At 29.8% G+C, this 20,981-nt stretch overlaps 3 protein-coding genes across 3 annotated transcripts in view; 1 reads left to right on the forward strand and 2 right to left on the reverse strand.

Annotated features, from left to right (window-relative positions):
* Papss (PAPS synthetase) overlaps window positions 1-12,758 on the reverse strand; it is a 78,228-nt gene extending 65,470 nt beyond the window's left edge. The window contains exon 1 of the mRNA XM_067285648.1: window positions 12,621-12,758. Within this exon, the coding sequence (XP_067141749.1) occupies window positions 12,621-12,701 (81 nt within the window). The 5' untranslated portion in view covers window positions 12,702-12,758. The remainder of the gene's footprint in view (window positions 1-12,620) is intronic.
* On the forward strand, window positions 6,091-7,128 carry LOC136987849 (histidine-rich protein PFHRP-III-like). The gene is made up of 2 exons (XM_067285601.1): window positions 6,091-6,211; window positions 6,280-7,128. The coding sequence occupies exons 1-2, from the start codon at window positions 6,185-6,187 to the stop codon at window positions 7,126-7,128; spliced, it is 876 nt and encodes a 291-aa protein (XP_067141702.1). The 5' UTR covers window positions 6,091-6,184.
* Window positions 12,759-14,342: 1,584 nt separating the features above from the next.
* LOC136987864 (sarcoplasmic reticulum histidine-rich calcium-binding protein-like) lies at window positions 14,343-17,664 on the reverse strand. The gene is made up of 2 exons (XM_067285613.1): window positions 17,494-17,664; window positions 14,343-15,426 (listed from the first exon to the last, which is right to left on the reverse strand). Exons 1-2 carry the CDS (start codon window positions 17,662-17,664, stop codon window positions 14,500-14,502), a joined length of 1,098 nt encoding a protein of 365 aa, XP_067141714.1. The 3' UTR covers window positions 14,343-14,499.
* Window positions 17,665-20,981: the final 3,317 nt, after the last annotated feature.

The raw sequence follows: 20,981 nt of genomic DNA on the forward strand, positions 1-20,981 counted from the left end.
CCATTTTAAATTAATTTTAATCAAAATGATAATATTTAACAATTTGAAAATATATTTCATCAGCTTAGATCTAAAAAGATATAATAATTTCTAAGGTTCCTAAAGTTTTACTTAATACATTTTCATATTTTTAATGCATTATAAAATTAGAATTTTTAATTTCTTCCTCTCAATGAACCGAGAAAAAATTAGTAAAGAGGGAAAAAACTCGGAGATATGGATGATTTAATCTTTCAAGCAAAAACTTATTTTCACAAACGGATAAATGCATCTGTGATTTAAAATTTAAATATAACAAAGAAAAATTAATTTTCTTTTAATTGTATACATCAAAACCATATCTAAACACAACAAAAATTTAATAAAAATATACTTACGTATAATTTTATATTTAATAAATTTTATTATAAACGTTTCTGTGACGTAATACAAAATATTTGTTCGTTTTCAACAAGTAACACTTTTTTTTCGAATTATAATAATTAAGTAGAAAATCGTTTAAGATGTGATTTCCTTATTCATTTAACATAATATCAAATTCGACTTTAATTATAAATCGTTAAAATTTGTGCATCCCATAATTAAATGGCGAAAGTTGTTCGCTTTATGAACATCAAATTGCACAAATCATTAAGTGATGCATTTACAATTGGAGCAGAAATGAAAAAGAAAAAACTTAATTCGAATAATAAAAATTATTTATTAGGTAAATTTAGCTAAATATCAAATTTGCTTAAGTATCTTCGAAAATATTTCTATTAACCAATATGTAAAATGTTTTGACAATTATATAATATGCATTTATTTATTTAAATAAAACATTGGGAAAATTTTTATTATTATTTATAAAAGATCTTATTTAGCTATAACAATATTTTATTTAAAATCGTTCTAGTTAATAGGATATTTATGTATATTAACATAAAATAAATATAAGTATTGTTATACTTAAGTTTTAAGTATTATAAACAATATTTTTATAAACACAATAATAAGTTTATAAAATAAATAATTTGGAAACAGTATTCAAATGAAATATTGATTATTTAGTTATTAATTTATAATAATAATAATAATAATAATAAACTTTTAGTAGTAGTATTAATAATAAGTTTATTATTATTATGTATGCGAAACTACATAACATTACAGCAACAAGCTAAATCTAAAAATAATTTATATTTAATAGTATTTCTGTTAAAAATTTAATAAGCTGTATTATATATCCTATATAATTATAACATCACAAAAATAATCACACCTATACAGTATAATTATTATTATTTATCATATATTTTTTATATATAATTTCATGACAATATACTTGCGAAATGTGTATGACAAAGTATTTTCCAATTTCATCAAAGTACAGAATACCTTAATTAGTTTGTAAAACGAAACAATTAAGTGTTAAATATTACATATTGTTTTACTTGATGTGCAATAAAACAAAATGATTTATAAAACTAAAGAAGTCGGAAATCCGATTTTAAAAAATAATGCCAAATGTATCTATTAAAACTTGTAGTACACTCCAGTCTTGTCACTATTGACCTACTTAGCGAGTGTACAAATTGCTGTCACTAACATCTGTGACAGTAAATTCGAGCAACTTTAAATGAATGTCTTCGACGATATTTTGCTATCTAAAAACTAAATTTAAAAATTTTCTAATGCCTTTCAAAAATTTTTGGTGGTTTTTTTTAAATTTCATATTTGAAAGCTAAAAATAAATTCAATTCAAGATTTACCTGTCTTCATTTGATTAAATTTATCAAGGAAAAACTATTTATTATAATTTAAAACAGGAAAAAAATAAAATTTTTGTAAGTGATAGTTCATTGAATTTTATTTTTTTTTTTAAACATTTGATTTGATTTTGAAAATAATTGATATATAAAAACAATATAAATATAAATATATATGAAACAATTTACTGTCTGTTCACCTTCTAAATTGAAGAAGTGAAAAGAAAAAAAATCAATAAAATTTTGTAAAGTTTATTCAACTTCACTTTGAAAATAATAATTAAATTATACTTTTATTATAATCTCAAATAGCTTTTATTCTAAATTAAACATACCAGTTAAAATTATAAAAATAATTTAAATAGAATTAAACCCAATAGCCTATTATAATTTCATCAAAGAATTAAAGCTTGTGAAGGATGTTTAATCATGATATTAAGTACACTTTTTTTTCCATTTAGTTGATGCGTATTTATACATATAATATTAATTTAAATCAAAATTACATCAAGGAGCTGTAATATTTAGTAAAACGATGCTAATGAGTCATTCACCTTCTTTCAGTCATTTTAATTTTCGCTAATTGAGAACTTTCGTAGTATTTATTATATGCTTTAAACAATTTTATTGCTACATATAATGTTTGTAATTGCTTTATTTTCTACAAATGCAGAAAACTTTTTAAACGAAAAAACAATAAATTTTATATTGGTAGTAAAATATACAGAAAACTATCATTGAATGGTGCGGAAAATTTTCGTTATTGTTAGCCTAAGAAAGTAAATTACCAATAGTTAGCAGAAATAAACTATTAAGATCAAAACTAATATTAAAATGGATCAAATTCTATCAAATAGTTTATTTAAAATTTTCTATTAAGAATATATATGACACATTAATTTTTATCAAGTTGAAAAAAATCAAAATTTAAAAGTAAACATATTTTAGCGCTTATATTTTTGGAATTTGTAATAATAATTTTTGTTCATAACGATTCTAGTTTAGGTTTATTAAGCATGATGATGTATTCGATAAAATTCCAATACCTACATTATCCAAAACATTACTATCAGGATGACATAATTTATTGTCAATAAAGTTAATGTTGTTTTATTTTTGTACAATAGCGCGATGAATGCAACCAGTTGTATCTTGTCCCCAACAATGATTTAATAGAAGGACAGCGACTGACTTGATGCATCACTGACTCCATTTACGACACACCAACGCCTCATAAAAAACGATATCACCCGTTTCAAATTTCCTACAGTTTCGTTCTGTAAAATTCTTTTTTCCGGAAATAAAAATTTCGGTGTTTGCCCCCGTCAGACACCAACACGACAACAGTTACCTCCCGGAACCCCTCGATAGGTATATAACAGCTAACACCACATCAGACTTAGCACTAGTCAATTGGGGATAAACAACAGAAGTAATTTACTTTCGAACATGTTCTTCCCCTGGTATCTCCGGGTAAGTCTTACTAGATATAATATATTAATGATTACATTATTCTAAACTGAAACTTATATTTTTATAGGGTCAACTCTACACTTTTGGTGTGGTGTGTCTCTTACTTTATGTAAGTGGTGAGAAGGAAAATGATAAAGATTTAGTTGCAGTAGGCAGCGATCTTATATTTGCAGCATCTCATCATCACCATCATGGCCATCATGACGGTGGTCACGAAGAATGGGGTCATCACGATTCACACTGGAAGAAAGGGCATGATGACCATGGAGACCATGGACATGGCCATAAGCATCACCACGACGAACATGGCCACTGGCATAAGCATGGAGGACACGGCCATCATGATAAAGGCCACCATGGATTTGATAAGCATGGAATGCATCATAGTGGCCATGATCATCATGGACACGATCATCATGGAGGACACGATCATAAACATTGGCACGGACACGGTTCGCACGGGCACAAACATGGTGGGCATAGTCACAAGGATCGAGGCCACAAGAAACATGGCTTTAAAAATGTTTATCATAAAGAGGAACATGGTGATCATAAATCTTATCACGACCATGAGCATGGTGGACATTTCCATAAAAATCATAAAGAAGATCACCACCATCATAAACATCACGGTGATAAATATCACAAACATCACCATGGTAAAAAGCATCATTCTGATCACGAACATGGCCACAAATATCACAAGCATGGTCATGGAGGACATCACCATCATCACGGAGATGACTGGAAGAAGGGAGGAAAACACCATAAGGAACATCACGATCATAAACATCATGGAGGACATCATCACCATGATCATCACGAACATGGTGGTCACGGACACAAGCACCACGAACATCATCACGGACATCACGGAGGCGGTGGTGGCGGCGGCGGTGGACACGGACACCATCATCATCATCATGGTGGAGGCGGCGGAGGCGGCGGCGGTGGCCATCATCATCATCACCATCATTAACACACAAATACTTATTCAAATGTTTTATACGAATTTCTTATATGGACATTTAAATCACTACCTAAGAAGTGTTACGAAGAGAATAACTGTACATAAGGTAAAGTTAGTAAGGACTTTATTTTATATATAATTAAATGAGCTTTATGGGGTGATGGATAACGCGTTTTAAATTAGCATTAAAATGTCATTGAGCTAATTTATAACATAATAACCATCTACACATCGAAGGATATCTTATACTCTTTTATAATTGTTTTATATTATATTATTGTTGGTTATTAATCTAGCTGCTTGTTAATAAAATCTCATTTTAAATTATAATTTTTGAGTCCTTTCATAACTGTAATCATTCACATTTTCGGAAAAATTCAAAAAGCGTTTTATGTTGTACAATTTTACTTAAATAAGAAAAGTTATCTAATTTTTTGAAATTATTTACATATTTTCATAATCAAGAAATGGAAAGAAATACATTCCACTTGTACTTACTAATTCACAAGAAGAAATTTAATGAAATCGTGTGTAAAAGACACTTCATTGTGTCGTAAGAAAACAAGGAAAATTCTATATTTATTTTCTTCATAATTATTGTATCTAATGATAAGTAACCTAATAACTTTCTGATGATACAATTCTATACTCATAAAAAATTATAGAATATATCATCAAATGACTTTTTTCAACTTGATTTTATCAACACTTCCTCGCATATTTGCATGAGTAATTTTGAACTACATTCTGGTACAATGTATTCGTTCGATATTCTACATTTATAAACACAAGATACAAATACAGAAAAACAATAGAAAAAAACATGATAATACTTAAATATAAACACACTATACTAGGATTTATATTTTTATTTAAGTAAAAAATATAAATCTTAAACTTTATGAACCTAGATTATTAGTATAAAGTATTTAGTATAGATACACTAATGTAAAATTTCTTTATCATTTCGAATCCTGATATTTTAAAACTTCATATTAAACTTTTAACGGCAATTTTCGAAAGATTTAGCTAAATTAATTATGAAAAATCGTACTACAATAAATTAAAAGTATGAAATTATAACTGACAGAATTATATTTATTTCTAAATAAATTTTAATGCTATTATTCAATGAAGTATTAGCACATCTATTTTAAGAAGTAAAATTAAAATTAAACTCCAGTTATGATATAAATATTAAAAAGTCCGTTAAGTGTTATAGTGTATATATATATATAAATTAACTGCATACTGCATTACTTAAATGAAATCAACGAGCATTAAGTACTTATCTTTCGAAAAAAAAAGTTTTAACTGTTATTAATAACTAATAAAATTTCCCTATCCATAAAGATATGCATCATTACATGAAAAATAATAAGCTTGCTTGTTCTGCCTTCTTACACACCGTTTTTTTTTTTCTGTATTATTTACATTTATTTCGAATAATATTTTATTACAATTTTTAGCACTTTTATTTCGTATTTATTTGTTTACTTAGTTTTAAAATCTATCTTTTCTGTACAAAAGAATATACTTTTTTAGGTGTGTATAATCAATACGCTTATTTTCAAATTTTAAATATTATGTTATCATTTTATGATATTCTGGCAAATTTGCTCGTTTTTGAACGTATAATGACTACACACATCTCCAAAACTTACTAAAACAGCGTGAGTAAATTAAATTCCCTTTCACTTTCCATTGAAAATAGAACTATTCAATGTACAATTTCTCACACTTTGAACTTATCAACAATGTAAAAAAACGTGTATTATGATTTGTTTTACTTCACGAATCTGCTTCTGTCCTGGATATTGGGGCATGTCCGAGCCTATGACAGGATGACACATTTGGCGAACCGTTTAGATGATGTCGAGTATTTAAAGTGACTCTTTCCTCTTACACTTAGCAGTTATAATAAAATATCGACGGATTAGTAAATTGTAAAAAATAGGATTTATCTATTGAGTGGTCAGGGCATCTGTATAGCATGATGCTTTTGCCTACTAAAATCTGGGTAAGTTTAATTCTATTCTGATTTACAATACTTTACATCATTATTAAATTGGTTATTTTATTTTTTAGAGTCGAATTGGATTAGTTTTAGTTGCGGCTGCTTTATGTAATAGTCAGCCATTACTTAAAGATGATGAAGAAATTGTTAACGTCGAGGTTGTAGGAAAAGAAAAGGCAGCTAATGATTTAGTAGCGGCAGCTTCGCATCACGATCACGATCACCATGATTCTCACGGTGAAAAATATGAGCATGAGGATCATAGTTGGAAAAAACATCACAGTGATCACGATAAACACGATGAAGGACATAAGCATCATAAAGGTGAGCATGGTGATTGGGGAAAACATCACGATCACCACGAGCACGACGAAGGCCATCATCACGATGATGAACATGGTAAACATCATAAAGGTCATCATCATCATGATCACGATCATGAAGGTGAGGATCACCATGAAGAACACCACGGACATGGCCATCATCATCATAAACACGGAAAGCATCATCATCACGACCGTGGACACAAAAATCACGGATTTCATAAAGTGTATCACAAAGAAGAGCAAGGAGATCACGACTCCTACCATGACCATCATCATGAAGGCGACCATCATGATAATCATCATGAAGATCACCACCACCATAAACATCACGGAGCTAAGCATCACGATCATCATCACGGAGAAGAACATCACCACGATAAAGAACACGGCCATCATCATCACGATCATGTTAAAGGACACCATCATCATGATCATGGACACAAACACAAGAAAGGAGGTCACCATCATCATGAAAGCCATGATCATGGTCATAAGGGACATCATAACGACCACGAAGAACACGAACATGGTGGACATGGCGAAAAACATTATGAAAAACATGGTCACAAGGATAAACATCATCATCATCATTAAAATTTATTTCAAAACAAAGGTTAGGGACTTAAAATTGATTCCAGATAATCTTTTTTTAATTTATAAAAGGGCAGGAAAAGCAAGTCAAGAATCATTTGATAAAATTTAATATTTTAAAAAATTTTACTTATTATTTTAAAAAGCTTTATGTTTACTAGTCACTTAATATTCATTTCATCATAAAAACTGCTTAATTATCGCTTGAAACATCTTCCAATTGTATATCTATTCGGTTAAATAAATATTTTTATAGAGATATTTTTCTTGATGAAATTTTTCTGAAAACCTTATTTTTATTAACGATGCAATAATTTACGCTGTTGACTAATTCTCACATTGTAAAATATTTTTAACATAAATGAAAATACAAATCTACCAAAATTAAACATGAGACTTTAAAACTATGTAAAAATATGTTACTATTTTCGAGAATTATTATTACATTATTAAATATGTTTATGTATAATTAAAAATAATAATTATTTAAATCAATAAAAATTCGAAAAGAAAAATACAAAATCAAAAAACACGTTGTAACGAGACAACTAACATTCGTCAAAGAAATATAAAGGGGAAAAAAAAAGTTGTTTTCGTTGGCTTTCTCCATTAATCATGCTTGCCCGTCATAATCTTGGTTTCATCTTAACATATAACTCGTAAACTTAATCATCCCTGTATATCAGACATATCTGAAACTTTAGTTTTATGAATTTTTCTTAACCATTATAACTCTTAATCATGAAATACCAAACATTAATAAGTCAGATCACCAAACAAAAATTAATATTTTCCTAATAACGAAATATTAAAATGCTTTCCAATAAATGTAATTTGATAAATGTTTATATTTCTTACATATTTTAATATTTATAATTATTACAAGCGAAAATTTTACATTTAATTTAATGCATACTGTACGTTTGCACGGTACACATTAAACGTAATTAAAACTTGAATTTATAAACAAACATACTGTAATAAATAATTTTTAAAATTCAGCAGAATAATTTGTTTTTAAACAAATCTTGATAATAATTAATTACCATTATTATAATTAACATCATTCAATTAAACTTCACTAAATTTACCTCATTATTATTTCATAAAATCATCAAAGCTATCAAGACGAACATAATCAAACTATTGATACAATATTGTAGTTAAAATCTAATTAACCTTCCTTATATTTGTACACGAACTACGCAAAGTTTTACGCAAATAAATAAACCCATGATTTTAAATATTTAAAAATGTTATAATCTAATTATTGAACCTCGTATAATATAATTGTTACAGAATTACAGTCTTATTTAAAAATCAAAAAATTTTTAAGTATTATTATTTGCATTACAAGAGTAAAAATTGAAATAATACATTATATTCTCAGAATTTAAAAAGGTTGAAGATTAAAAAACAAAAGTAATTACATTTTAAGAATGTAATCGAAACAAATGACAATCGCACTTATATATTATATAAACTAAATGATAAATTTGCAAATGTGAATGCAAAGAAATGTGATTCCATGCGTATAAAAATCCAGCAACGAATGGCGTAACTTTCCCGGCAAAAAAAAAATTAAATTGTAGTGGCGCCATCTGTTACAATATTTTATTAAAAGAAACTTTTTACATTATTAATTATTATATATTAGTATAATACATTTTATTATATACAATAATATACAGTATTATAAAATATATTATTAATTTTTAGAGTAGAGATGCGTTTTATATGTTAAAAACATTGTAATAACTAGTGAATTTTTCTTTAATTGCGACCCTACTCACTAGTCACCCTCCCAGCCGCCTCACCTTTAACCACCAAAATTTAATGGCATCAATCGCCCTAACACACAAATCTCTCTGCAAAATTTCAGAAATTTTTGACGAGGCACAGGAGTTATTAGGTTTTAAAGTGGGTGAACAAAATCGTGCCCCCACAAAGAAAAACAGGAAAAAAATCAGATGGTTTTTTTGCATTTCTCGACGTTTCAGGATCCCTAGTCAAAAAATGTAAAAATCTTCGGGGGTCATTTTTTAACCGATCGGCATGTTTTTCCTCTGTTTTACATATAGCAGCCGGGAAAGTAAAAAAAAACCTATTAACAATTTCCCATTCTGATATTGGACCCCCAATCGTATAATATACAGTAAGACAGAAATCTATCTTGTAAACAAAGTTTTGGTATTAATGCATAATAATAAAATGTTTTTTATATACTTTAGATATATTAAATCGGATGTCAGCAAATTTAAATCAGAAATCTGTATTTTAATTTAAACGACGTAATACGCGCTACATTCGCAAGAGTGATGAATTATAAGCGTTTAATTTTTTATATAGTTCACTAGCAGATAAGCCCGGCGCTGCTCGGGCAAAAAGTAACGATAGTGATTATTATTACATTATAGCCAATCTTACCCGTTTTTACAGAATGCAAGAATTAGGTTCCACCTGTTTCCAGACTAATTAGAGAATTTTTAGATGGATCTAAAAAGATGTTCGATTTCCCGCAAAAACCGCATCTGTGCCTGTAAATCTTGCACGTCGCTTTTTCTTAACACTCCCATTGTTAAGGAATACATTGTTATTTCATCCCCACGTCCACTTTCTGTTCAGATATTGTTAAGGAATACATGTTCCGGGATGTTCCCGAACGTTCCAGATCATCCCGGAACATTCTAGAATGTTGTGGAATGCTCTCGAATACTCTCGAATGTTCTGGACTGTTCTAGAAATTTCTAGAGGGCGAAACTTCCAGTCCCTTATATCTTCAACAGCACGCCCTTCAGGTAAAAACGGGAACCTTCTTCATGGATGGGAGATAGAGGGCTACCACACCATATAACTCCCTTGATCGTACCGGGACTCGTTTTTGAGTTTTAGCGGCACGCACATTGTACACTTACTTTTATAATAGGCTATATATTGATGATTATTAAATAGATATAAATTTAAAGTTGCCTTCAGTAATGGAATAAAAAAAGTGAACTTTTCAGCTGCAAAGATTTTTTACAAATTATCTACAAACTGTTCAAACATACCTACTATCATTTTTATTATTATACGAAGACAGATCAAAAAGTATTGACGCTACACAGAAAGGAACGACAAAATGATTTTGATCGACATTGTTTACACGCTGATTTTCAAAATATCTTCCTCCGCACGCAATTCACTTGTCCCAGAGTTGCACTCACTTGTGGAAGACAGGCTACATAAATATCTTCTACGAAAGATAATCTAAGACCTTTGATGCGCTACTGAAATGACAGATGCATAAATATTTCTTGAAAAAACCAGAGTCATATGGAGCAACTCCATATGACTCTGGTCAGCTGTTAAGAAGAGTGTTCTGTATGCTACGTTTGTCCAGAACGTCTTGCATTTCGCGGGCAATATCGTCGTAATGCAAATTAAAATTACTGCGTAAGACATTAAGACATTTCTCAATCAATATGGGCCATTTACGATGTTACTATGTTTCGTAGCATGTAGATAAACGATGCCCTCATACTCAAACAAAACAATCATCGCCATCTTACCTGTCGACTTAATCGCTTTTGCTTTCTTTGGGGTGATGAAGAAAGATGTTTTCGTTCACTATCTTTTTATTTCTTGATGGAATTATAATAATATGCTTACTTCTACTGTGGTAATGGTTTTCAAAAGTTTTTACCGTACACGCGACGTCTGACTTTCAGTTCCATCAAATATCACAGTACAAACGTAAAGCCTAAAACTGTATTCACGATTACTTACGTTTTTTGTAGGAAATACATAGAATTTTCTATGTTATTCCCTGACAATGACTGCAGTCATATTAAGTATGATTTCTGTCGTCGGTGCCGAAGATCTCTCTTCAGTGAACATTCTTCTACACTTTCCTTTCCTTCGCTGAATTCTTTTTGCCAGCAAAACCCGTGCTATCATTTTATCTCGAAAAACTGCTGCAAGTTTCTGATCCCAATTTCCCTAAACACTCACAAAATTTAATTGTATAGTGCTATTCCAAAGATGCTTCCATTTCAAACAACTGTTTCTCGTAAACTTCGTGCAACAAGACTACGTTTATAATTAACAACATTAAGCGACAAACAGGAAACCAAGGAAAAGTAGCGCCATCTCCAGTTTTTGCATTAAAACATACAACGTCATTTCCAAATAAAGATTACTTCTGGGCTTCACGATGCACATGTGGGCGCATTAGTGTCATTACTTTTTAACTAGTCTTCGTACTTTTATCGTAAACCATATACTGTACTGTACAGTACATGCCTTTACTAACAAGTAAATCAAAGTACTAAGTATGTATCCGCCTTCACAAGTACTAAGAAAAGTAAAAAGCTTTCTATACAGTAAATATTTGAACTGCAACTAGCAATTCTCATCCCGAGATATTAAACGAAATAGACACCAACACACACATACTGTACATATTCACGGATTTTTTTTTACCTTTTTTTGGATTCAGACGGTCTCAAAATATGGAGATTTGAAAAAAACTAGGAGGGTCAAATTTGACACGATTCAAACACTTCCCCTTGTTATGTACCTGTACATATCACAGCCGAAAAAGTAAAACAAGTAATATAAAAAAAAAATTTTTTTTAAAGTAAATTCCTACTTAGGTCAACATAGAAAAATTTTATTTTAGTTACTTTTTATTAAAAAAATTTATAAAAAAAATTATTGATTTTCGCAAGAATTAAACTCGCATTCTTCACCTTTACGTGAATAATTACCAAGTTCGCTTTTTTCTCCTCGCGCCCTCTATCGGTCGGAATCGGCATATTGCTGACGAAAAAACTATATTAACATCAAGTGTCATCCACTACAAGTTTGAAAAAATGTATTTGAACTTGAGTGGATGAATAGAAAGTATTTTATTAACGACTGAAAATTTGAACAAGATAAATACCTAAATAAATATAGGGAGAGTGTGAACTATTAAATTCCTACTATTAGTTCACACTCTCCCTATATTTATTTAGGTATTTATCTTGTTCAAATTTTCAGTCGTTAATAAAATACTTTCTATTCATCCACTCAAGTTCAAATACATTTTTTATTCATTACAAATTTAAAAATAGAATAGAAACAAAATAATAACAATCAAGGAAACTGAAAAATATAGTACATCTTTCTTTTTATATAAGATCTAATTACATTTTTTTTACGGTATCATATAGTTCAAACTGTATTTATAGTGACGTAATTCGATTTCATGATTCTGAGTCAGCCTATTCTTCATAGGCTCAATATGATACCATAGAGAAATGGCTAACATACAGCACTTAATTACACTTTATACGTTCACCAGATGTTTTATATCAGTCGTAGAAGCGTGAATCCGTAGCATTTTGCATTAAAATTCTACGGTATTAAGTATTAATATGGGTAGGCCTATAACAATTAGGCTTATCACTGACTTAATATTTAGATTCATTTGAGTAAATATCGAGGTAAAAAATACATAAAATACGTACCATGTCTAACATTTTCCTTTCTGTAATTATTACAAGAAGTAATAATGGAAATCTGACTTCAAAAGTTGAAAATTCGGCCATAGAGAAATGAACTTTTACACATTGCCATTTACAAAGCAGACGATATCTATCGTTGTTATGGCAACTGAGCTTTCACTTTCAATTTTAATTCGAACGAACTTTTATTTTTCTAAATTAATAATTAGCGCGTTAATTGTGCAAATAAATTACCGTATCATTTTAAATATTTTTAATTTAGAAACACAAACCTTTATACGTTAAACCCGCTGATAATCATAGACATCTCTGTGTTATAAAGTAAAACATCCATATTTAAGAAAGTAACATTTATATTTTTAATTTATATTATTTATGTAAAAATGAGAGAGTGATTAGAATTAAACTTATAAGTTAAAAATTATCACAAGAATAAGAATTTATATTGTTCTTTAGTAAATTTTTATTCGATGTCTATGATACATTCGCTAGTGTAATTCGAAGTTTCTATTAATTGTCGCTAAAATGTTTTAGTCAATTCAGTTTAATATAAAAAAAAATTTATTTTAATGAAACAGCTAAAGTTTACAAGTTATCGGCAACTAAGAAAAAATTTATCTAATTTAATATTGATATATTAAAAAAATATAAATACCAGTAAAATAACCATGGGGCTCAGGTATCAGGACCTCTCTCACCTTTGAAAGTAAGTAAATTTTTAGAAAATCAAATAAGTACAGAAGAAAATTTGACGTGACAAACTCACTTATACGTATTTATATGCAATATTTAATACTTTATTCACAGCGCTAATGGTTTGGTTTATTTGTTTGCGACAACGCGAACTGCCAAGGGTGGGGGTGTTTCCCGGAAAGACTTTTATGTGAAACCTGCTCCTATCGTTATAAATGTGAAGAAAACCCGAAAACTCCACGTGAAAAGTCTGTTGGCGAGACACGAACCCACGACCAAGTACTTCAGTGGTTTTATTCGCTCGGCCACTGGTGGGCTACAGTGGTGATGGCTACATCCATAGTGATACAGGGGTGAATGTAGATTGGCACGTTCTTATTCCTCATAATATCGATTGTAGTTACACTACTGATGAATATAAATGTTTTTCTTTACTATAAAAAAACCTGATTTAACGAATTAAAAGTAGGATCTGTAACTTTGTCAATCACAGTCTGAATGATTTATTAAAGGGGAATTGAGGGATTATCCGAAGTCAAAGAAATTCACAAGAAGGATATTAAGTACAGTAGTATATTTGTTTAAACCTTTAACATAAATGAAAGTCAGTAAATAGTAACTCAGTACAATCTATATTTATTAAATACGAGAAACAAAGCGAAATTTTATAAATATGAAGTTTATTGTTTGTTTTTCTTTAAGGTACTTCAAAAGATTGATTTTCGCTCTTCGCCATTTTAGGAAGGCATAATACAAATTACTGAGATGCAGTTCGAAAAATATTCATCCCCGTAAAATACTCGATATAAAATAAAATCATTCAAAACTGAAATTATTTATTAAAATATGTTTTATTAAAAAACTGTATGTATTGCTTACATATTTTTTATAGAAAGCGAAGCTCAATAAAGCATAATATTGTATACAATAACCTATTAATATATAATACAGAACAAAACAGATTATAAATATCTTCCAATGTTAATATGAAAGACAATGGTTTCAATTTTACAAAACTGACGGAGTCCTCCTGCTAGATCCTCCTAAGAAAGCTCGAAACATAATGTTCCTATCCCTTTCTTTCCATATAAAACTTGTAGCGCGAAAAGCATGGCAAACGATAAATACAGAACACGTATCAATCTTTGGTCGAATCCAGTCCATTTGTTAAAACGTTCTCAGATATAAATTAGTGATGACCATGTCCTCCGTATCCTCCGTGATGTCCATCATATCCTCCGTGATGTCCACCTCCATGATGTCCGCCGTATCCTCCGTGGCCGCCACCGCCACCTCCTCCACTACTGCCGTGGTGTTTGTGACCGTGTCCTCCATGTTCGTGATGGGCGTGATGATGATGGCCACCTCCGTGTTTATGGTCGTGGTGTTCTTTGTGATGATGTCCGCCCTTCTTCCAGTCTCCTCCGTCATGATGGTGATGTCCACCACCTCCGTGCTTATGGTAATGGTCACCGTGTTCGTGTTTATCATGGTAGCCTTTACCGTGATGATGCTTGTGGTGCTTATCTCCATGATATTTATAAGATTCATGATGATCCTTATGTTTCTTATGATGGTCGCTATCCTGGAAGTTATCGTGGTAAGATTTGTGATCACCATGTTCTTCTTTGTGGTAGGTATTTTTAAATCCGTGCTTCTTGTGGCCGTGATCTTTGTGATGGTGGTCTCCAGATTTGTGTCCGTGATGTCCGTGACCGCCCCATTCCTTGTGACCGTGACCTCCATGATGATCGTGGCCGGAATGATGATGACCTTCGTGATGTTTGCCAAATTTATCGTGATGATGACCACCTTTATCCTGATGACCGTGTCCACCGTGTTTGTGCCATTCTCCCCAATCATCTTCGAAGTGTTTGTGGCCGCCACCGTGTTCACCGTGTCCATCGTGTCCCTTTTTCCAGTGACCTTCGTGGAAATCAAAGTGGCCACCTCCACCACCTCCTCCTCCGCCACCATGATGTCCATGATGACCCGATTCGGCAGCTACCAAATCACTCCCAGATGCAAGAAGATCAGCTGCTTCATCATCAGGCTTTTCTTCAGCAACAGGCAAGCCCAAACAAACCGCAACCAGGAGACATACTCCCGAAAGTGTCTGAAAATTAAGATTTTAAACAAATCGTATGAATAAAATCAATTGTTAATTATATCCAATTATCATCGAGTCGTTTCTTCGCAAAATTCTTTTTAGACAAATTTTTGACTACTCTTGCGTGACTCAAGGAAGCTGTATAATAAAATATAAAAAGACCAAAAAAGTTTTTAAGGAGGGCAACAATCTATTTTGCTGTTTTAAGGATTGTTTTCGCAAGGGTAATCTCCTATAATTAACCTTTCTCTTTGTCTACATTTCTATTACTACCAATAAAATCATTAAGACAAGTCTATTAATTTGATCGTAATAATAATGAGTAAAAATTTATACAATATTTTAATAAAACATTTAGTAAAAATTCAAAAAGATATACTCGAATCAATTTAAATTAACTAACATTACCAGAACATTGTTGCCTACTTATTAACTCGAATTTACTATTAAATAATAAATTTTGAACTGATTTTACACAACAGTTAATTCAATCAACGTGTAAACCGATGACTTCCCTAAAAGATCAGAAACCAGACACTGTTTACTTACCCAAATCTTTCTCATATTGAAGAGATGTTACTCTCTCTAAACCTATTCGAACTGTGATCCGAAGCTGATTTTCACATCCTTAAATACAGGTTGGAAAATTTTATGGCATCCAGTCGAAGCAAGGAAGGGTACCAAAAACTAAAAACAAGTAACCCCCCCCGTTCCCTAGTACAGTCACGCCTTGATAGGTCCCTTTATCTCTCGATATACTATTGGGCGTTTACATATGCATTGATGAATGTTATCGGGGTCAGTCACCGTAACTAGGAGTAACTATTTGTAGAAAAAAAAGCAGCTAATAAAAAAATTTTCTGTGATAATATTTTATAATGGATGTTAGTACCTATCCCTACTGGTAGGTGTTGTTTTCATTCACGTGCCAACATCCATGTGTTTTTAGAAACATCGTAGACAGGTACCATCCATAACTTAATATAGACTTATTTGTTTAAGTGTGTTTCACTTCAATAAATTCGTATTTTAAAATCTAAAATAAGTAAATATTTTAAATTAATTGTTTTACGCGGACAGTTTTTCCCGAATTTAAAAAAAAAAAAAATAAATAAATTGCTGATTATTGTGTAATACAATCGTTAAATAAAATTAAATAAAGTTGCTAAATTTATAAAATTTTAAATCTTATTGTATTCATTATTTAATAAAATTTTATATCTTTTTTACATTATTAATTATTTAAATTAAATTAAATTTTTTTTTCTTTGTGTAAAATAATTAAAACATTGGATAATAGATGAATGATATTGTGTTTATCTTAAGTTTTCGAGATGAATGATTTTATATTCTTCAAATATCTCAAAGAAAAATAATATTATCTCTGTATTCTTCATAATAATATATATTATTTAACATCCGATATTATTAAATAAATAATTAATTTTAAATTTATTTATGAAATTTATATAAGAAAGAAGAAAATAATAATTGAAAAAAAGTTCATTCGAATGTTAAAATTCTTATCTTCAAGCAATAAAAGTTACAGAATGATGGTGTCAATGAATTTTTTATAACCAAAATGTCTTCATTCTTTTAAAAAAAAATATTCAGTAACTGATACAGCATATGATAAGTAATTTCTTACAATAAAATTATTCATACTAAACACTTAATTAACTGGTTTAATAAATTACACTAAATTTATTACTAGTTAAAACATTTTCTGTATAATTTTATGCAAGTTTTTCTATTAAATGAACCGGTTATGGTTAGAGTAATTTTGCTTTATTTTTCTTATTTAAAGTTTTAAAACTATTACGAATTGTTATAGTACAATTATCTGTACTAATATATACTTTCTACGTGAATTATTTCAATTTTCTGGTAACAATATATCCATCTGTGTAAAAATAATTTATTGTTTGCAAACTTTTCATTACACAATCATATAAATATTTAGAAAATATTGCTTAGTGTATTTAATGCAGTTATTATTCATTTAATTTATTAATCATTAATAAACTATGTTATATACACTACTACTGTTCATGGCCTTATTTAGGCATTTACGACTGCGAGAGGTGACGACTGGAGGGTGCTGATATTGCCTCCACCATCCCAATGATCAAATGTAAAGTTCGAGATGACTGGATCTCCTCTCCCATTCGTCCCATCCTTCATTCCCTCTTCTTTACACTGCTGTATTTCTCTTAAATCCCTCTCCTCTCCCATTCGTCCCATTCTTCATTCCCTCTTCTTTTAAGTAGATGAAAATCGAGACCAGGTATAGAAATCTTAGGGGCCGGAAGCCCTGATTAACTACATACGAACTTCCGGTATGGACCGGAAATTACGTGATTCCAATTTAAAATTTTTATTTAAATTAAAAATACGATTAAAAATTGCAGCCCGGCATTGCCACGATATCACAATAAGTAATATGGAATTTTTCCTCGTAATATATATATAAATATATTAAGGAATAATTGTAAATTTTTCAAAATTTAGTTCAAATAGCCTGTAGTACAATAAAATATTTATAAGTTATCAGTTTAAAAAATTACAATAACAAATTACACGGTCATAGTATCAGTTTTAGTAACGAAGAAGGTAAGGAGAGAGCAGAGTTTCGTGTGAAAAAAAAAAAAAAACAATAAAATAGGAATGCGGAAAGAATCATTAAACACTTAGAAAATCATTAAGTGATCCGTTTGATACATTCTTAACGGAAGTAGAAACAATAATACGTTCGGAATAAAGAACATTAATAGTTATAAAAATTCTATTTGGCTTCTTCTTAATGGAATTGTAATTTAAAATCACCATTAAGAATTTTTCTACCAAATGTTTAAGGAAACGTGAAATTGCCAATCATCGCGGTAAATATTTTATAAATTAGCCTTTAGTTTCCTTCGATAGTTTCTAAATAAATAAGTTTCGTGTTAAACTGAATTAACGGTATTTTTGATAAACCATTAGTTTTCTGTATCGTGTTTCTTTGTTTTTTTTCCATTCGATAAAATAAAATTATTTACAAACGTTACCTAAATTTTTATACGTATAATTTGCTATATTTTAAAATAAAATGGCATTAATATATTAAATTTAGCAGCATAATAAACGGTTATAAACATATCTAAATATGACCTTTATAACTTTTATAATTAAGGTTTTTTATACGAAAATTGCTTAAAATTTCATATTTTATTTGTGTTTTTTTTTAATGGAGAGTAATTCAAAATTCTTATAAATAATTATGAAGCATATTTTTTAGCAATGCATGAAAACTTTTTAAAAAGCCTATAGTTAAATGTAGTAAACGGTATAGGCCTCTTAGAACAATTTACATCACATATCTGATAGTTCGTACTTCTGGTAACCCAGTGGATAAAACCACTGGTAGTTTGATGGTCGTAGGTTCGTGCCTGACCAACGTTCAGTCACGTGGCGTATTCTACACGTGTCTAATGTCTAAATAAGAGCCAGATTCCCCCACAAAGTCATTCCTGGCGATCCTCCTCCTTGGCAATGGCTCAAGTGTTGCGTTGTTTCCTTCAATTAATCCAATTCTTCTTCGAAAACTATAAAAATACGCGAATAAAACTAATAAAATAAATAAAAACAGGATTTTTCACCAATTGTCAATTTTCGTATCGTGTTTCTTTACAGAAAGGTTAAATTTCGAGAATCCATTTTATCTACTGTAGATATATTTTATCTAATGTCTGTATTTAATCTAATCTCTGTTACCCTTTCCATAAAACTATAATCAGGACCCAGACATCAAGAGATTCCAGTGGCACTTGCATTTTTCTAGGTCACTAGCGTATCAAATATGAACAACAAAAATGAACAACAAAAACGTAAAAAAATTGTATTATAGAATATTTTTAAATAATAAAACTCGATAAAGAAAATAAACCAGTAATGAGTTGATTAACTTTCCCGGAAAAAAAATTTACTTAAAACTGCGTGTAGCGCCATCTGTTATGATATTTTATTTTAAAACTTTTTATAATTTTAATATATTATAAAATGGCGAAAGGCCTAATTTTGAGGGTAAGGATGGGTTTTATTAAAAAATTGTAAATGCTAATAACGAGAAAAATCATAAATAAGTCCGACCCTATTTCAGATATGGCACGCGACCCCTTTTATCTCTCCACCCTGTTGACTTTTAACAACCAAAATTTAATAGCATCAATCTCCCTAATACAAAAATCTCCCTAAAATTTTCAGAAATTTTCGACAAAAATAGATTTATGAACAATACGATTACAAACTTGCAAATGTGCAGTGTTTGCTCCATCTCATTGTGGAGAAGTTATGTAACAATGTTCCTATTTAATATTCTATAAAATGTTAAAGATCTTGAACTAATTCCCCACAGTCTGATTAGCAAAGTTATTTTGCTGTTCGCAATTTTCCTGCATTGTTAATACAAACATACTGCTGAATGTTAGTAATAGGCCTACATGTGATACGTTTCATTTGTCAATGACTACGGCTCATTGACAAATGAAAATATGAAAGAATCAAATGTATTTGTTAGTTTATGAGGAAAATTTTACGGGATCAACGATTAACATCAGAGGAATAATGCATTAAATCGATATTTACTAAATCCATAACAGAGTTACAATGCTGTTTCTGAAGATATTATTCGCTTTTTGCAACTTAAAGGTTGCTCCATTTTATAAATCTAAAATTATTAAAAAATTTTCTAAGCTAAAATTATTCTAGAAAATATCTAGAATTCTTGAATTCTTCTGCAACACTCCGTATATACAAATATGTATAGGTACATACAGCATCGGTGTTGAAAAACACTTAAACCAGAATGCTATAATGTTTATAATAAGCACATTATAGCTAAAGCATCATATATAAGCAATAAAAATATGTATACATTAATTTGGTATTTAACAAATAGAAACAAAGCTTCTACTTGTTTTTAATGACTCTTTACTTAAAATATTTCTTTATCTCTCTAGAATCAGTTATGATAAATATACCTGTATTGTCAAGTCGTTATCGTTTTTCTCTAATATTTCCTTAATTTAAGGTGTGTAAATGTAAATATCTATAACTCTGTAGACCTATTCTGAGAAAGAATAATTTAACAATTGATTGATTCTTGATAAGCGCAATTTTGTTACTTTATGCACTATTTAAAGGAAAAGTTTGACACAGTAATGGAAATGTCTTACTATATTCGACTATTGTATATAGCAGAAGCGTGGGAATATACAACTTATTCGATTATTAATGAAATGTGGGTGTAATTAATAATATTCCAAATCAAAAATCATTTCGAATGCTGGAACTACGTGTTATATCAGTGTACGTTACAGTTATGATAAATCAGCAAAGAAACGAGGAAGTGACATTTTTCCTAGTCCCTGGAAGAAATGGAAACTTAATACTGTTTATAACGAAAAAATCTAATGGTAAAACCGTTGTGGGAATACATTACTATACAACTATTGAAAAAATAAACAAGATTTTACACAGTTCTTTTGCATTTAGAAATATGGCTTCCATAGGACTACAGTACG

This window comes from Centruroides vittatus, unplaced genomic scaffold (genome assembly GCF_030686945.1).
Source record: "Centruroides vittatus isolate TY-2023 unplaced genomic scaffold, ASM3068694v2 scaffold_2802, whole genome shotgun sequence".
Taxonomy (NCBI): domain Eukaryota; kingdom Metazoa; phylum Arthropoda; class Arachnida; order Scorpiones; family Buthidae; genus Centruroides; species Centruroides vittatus.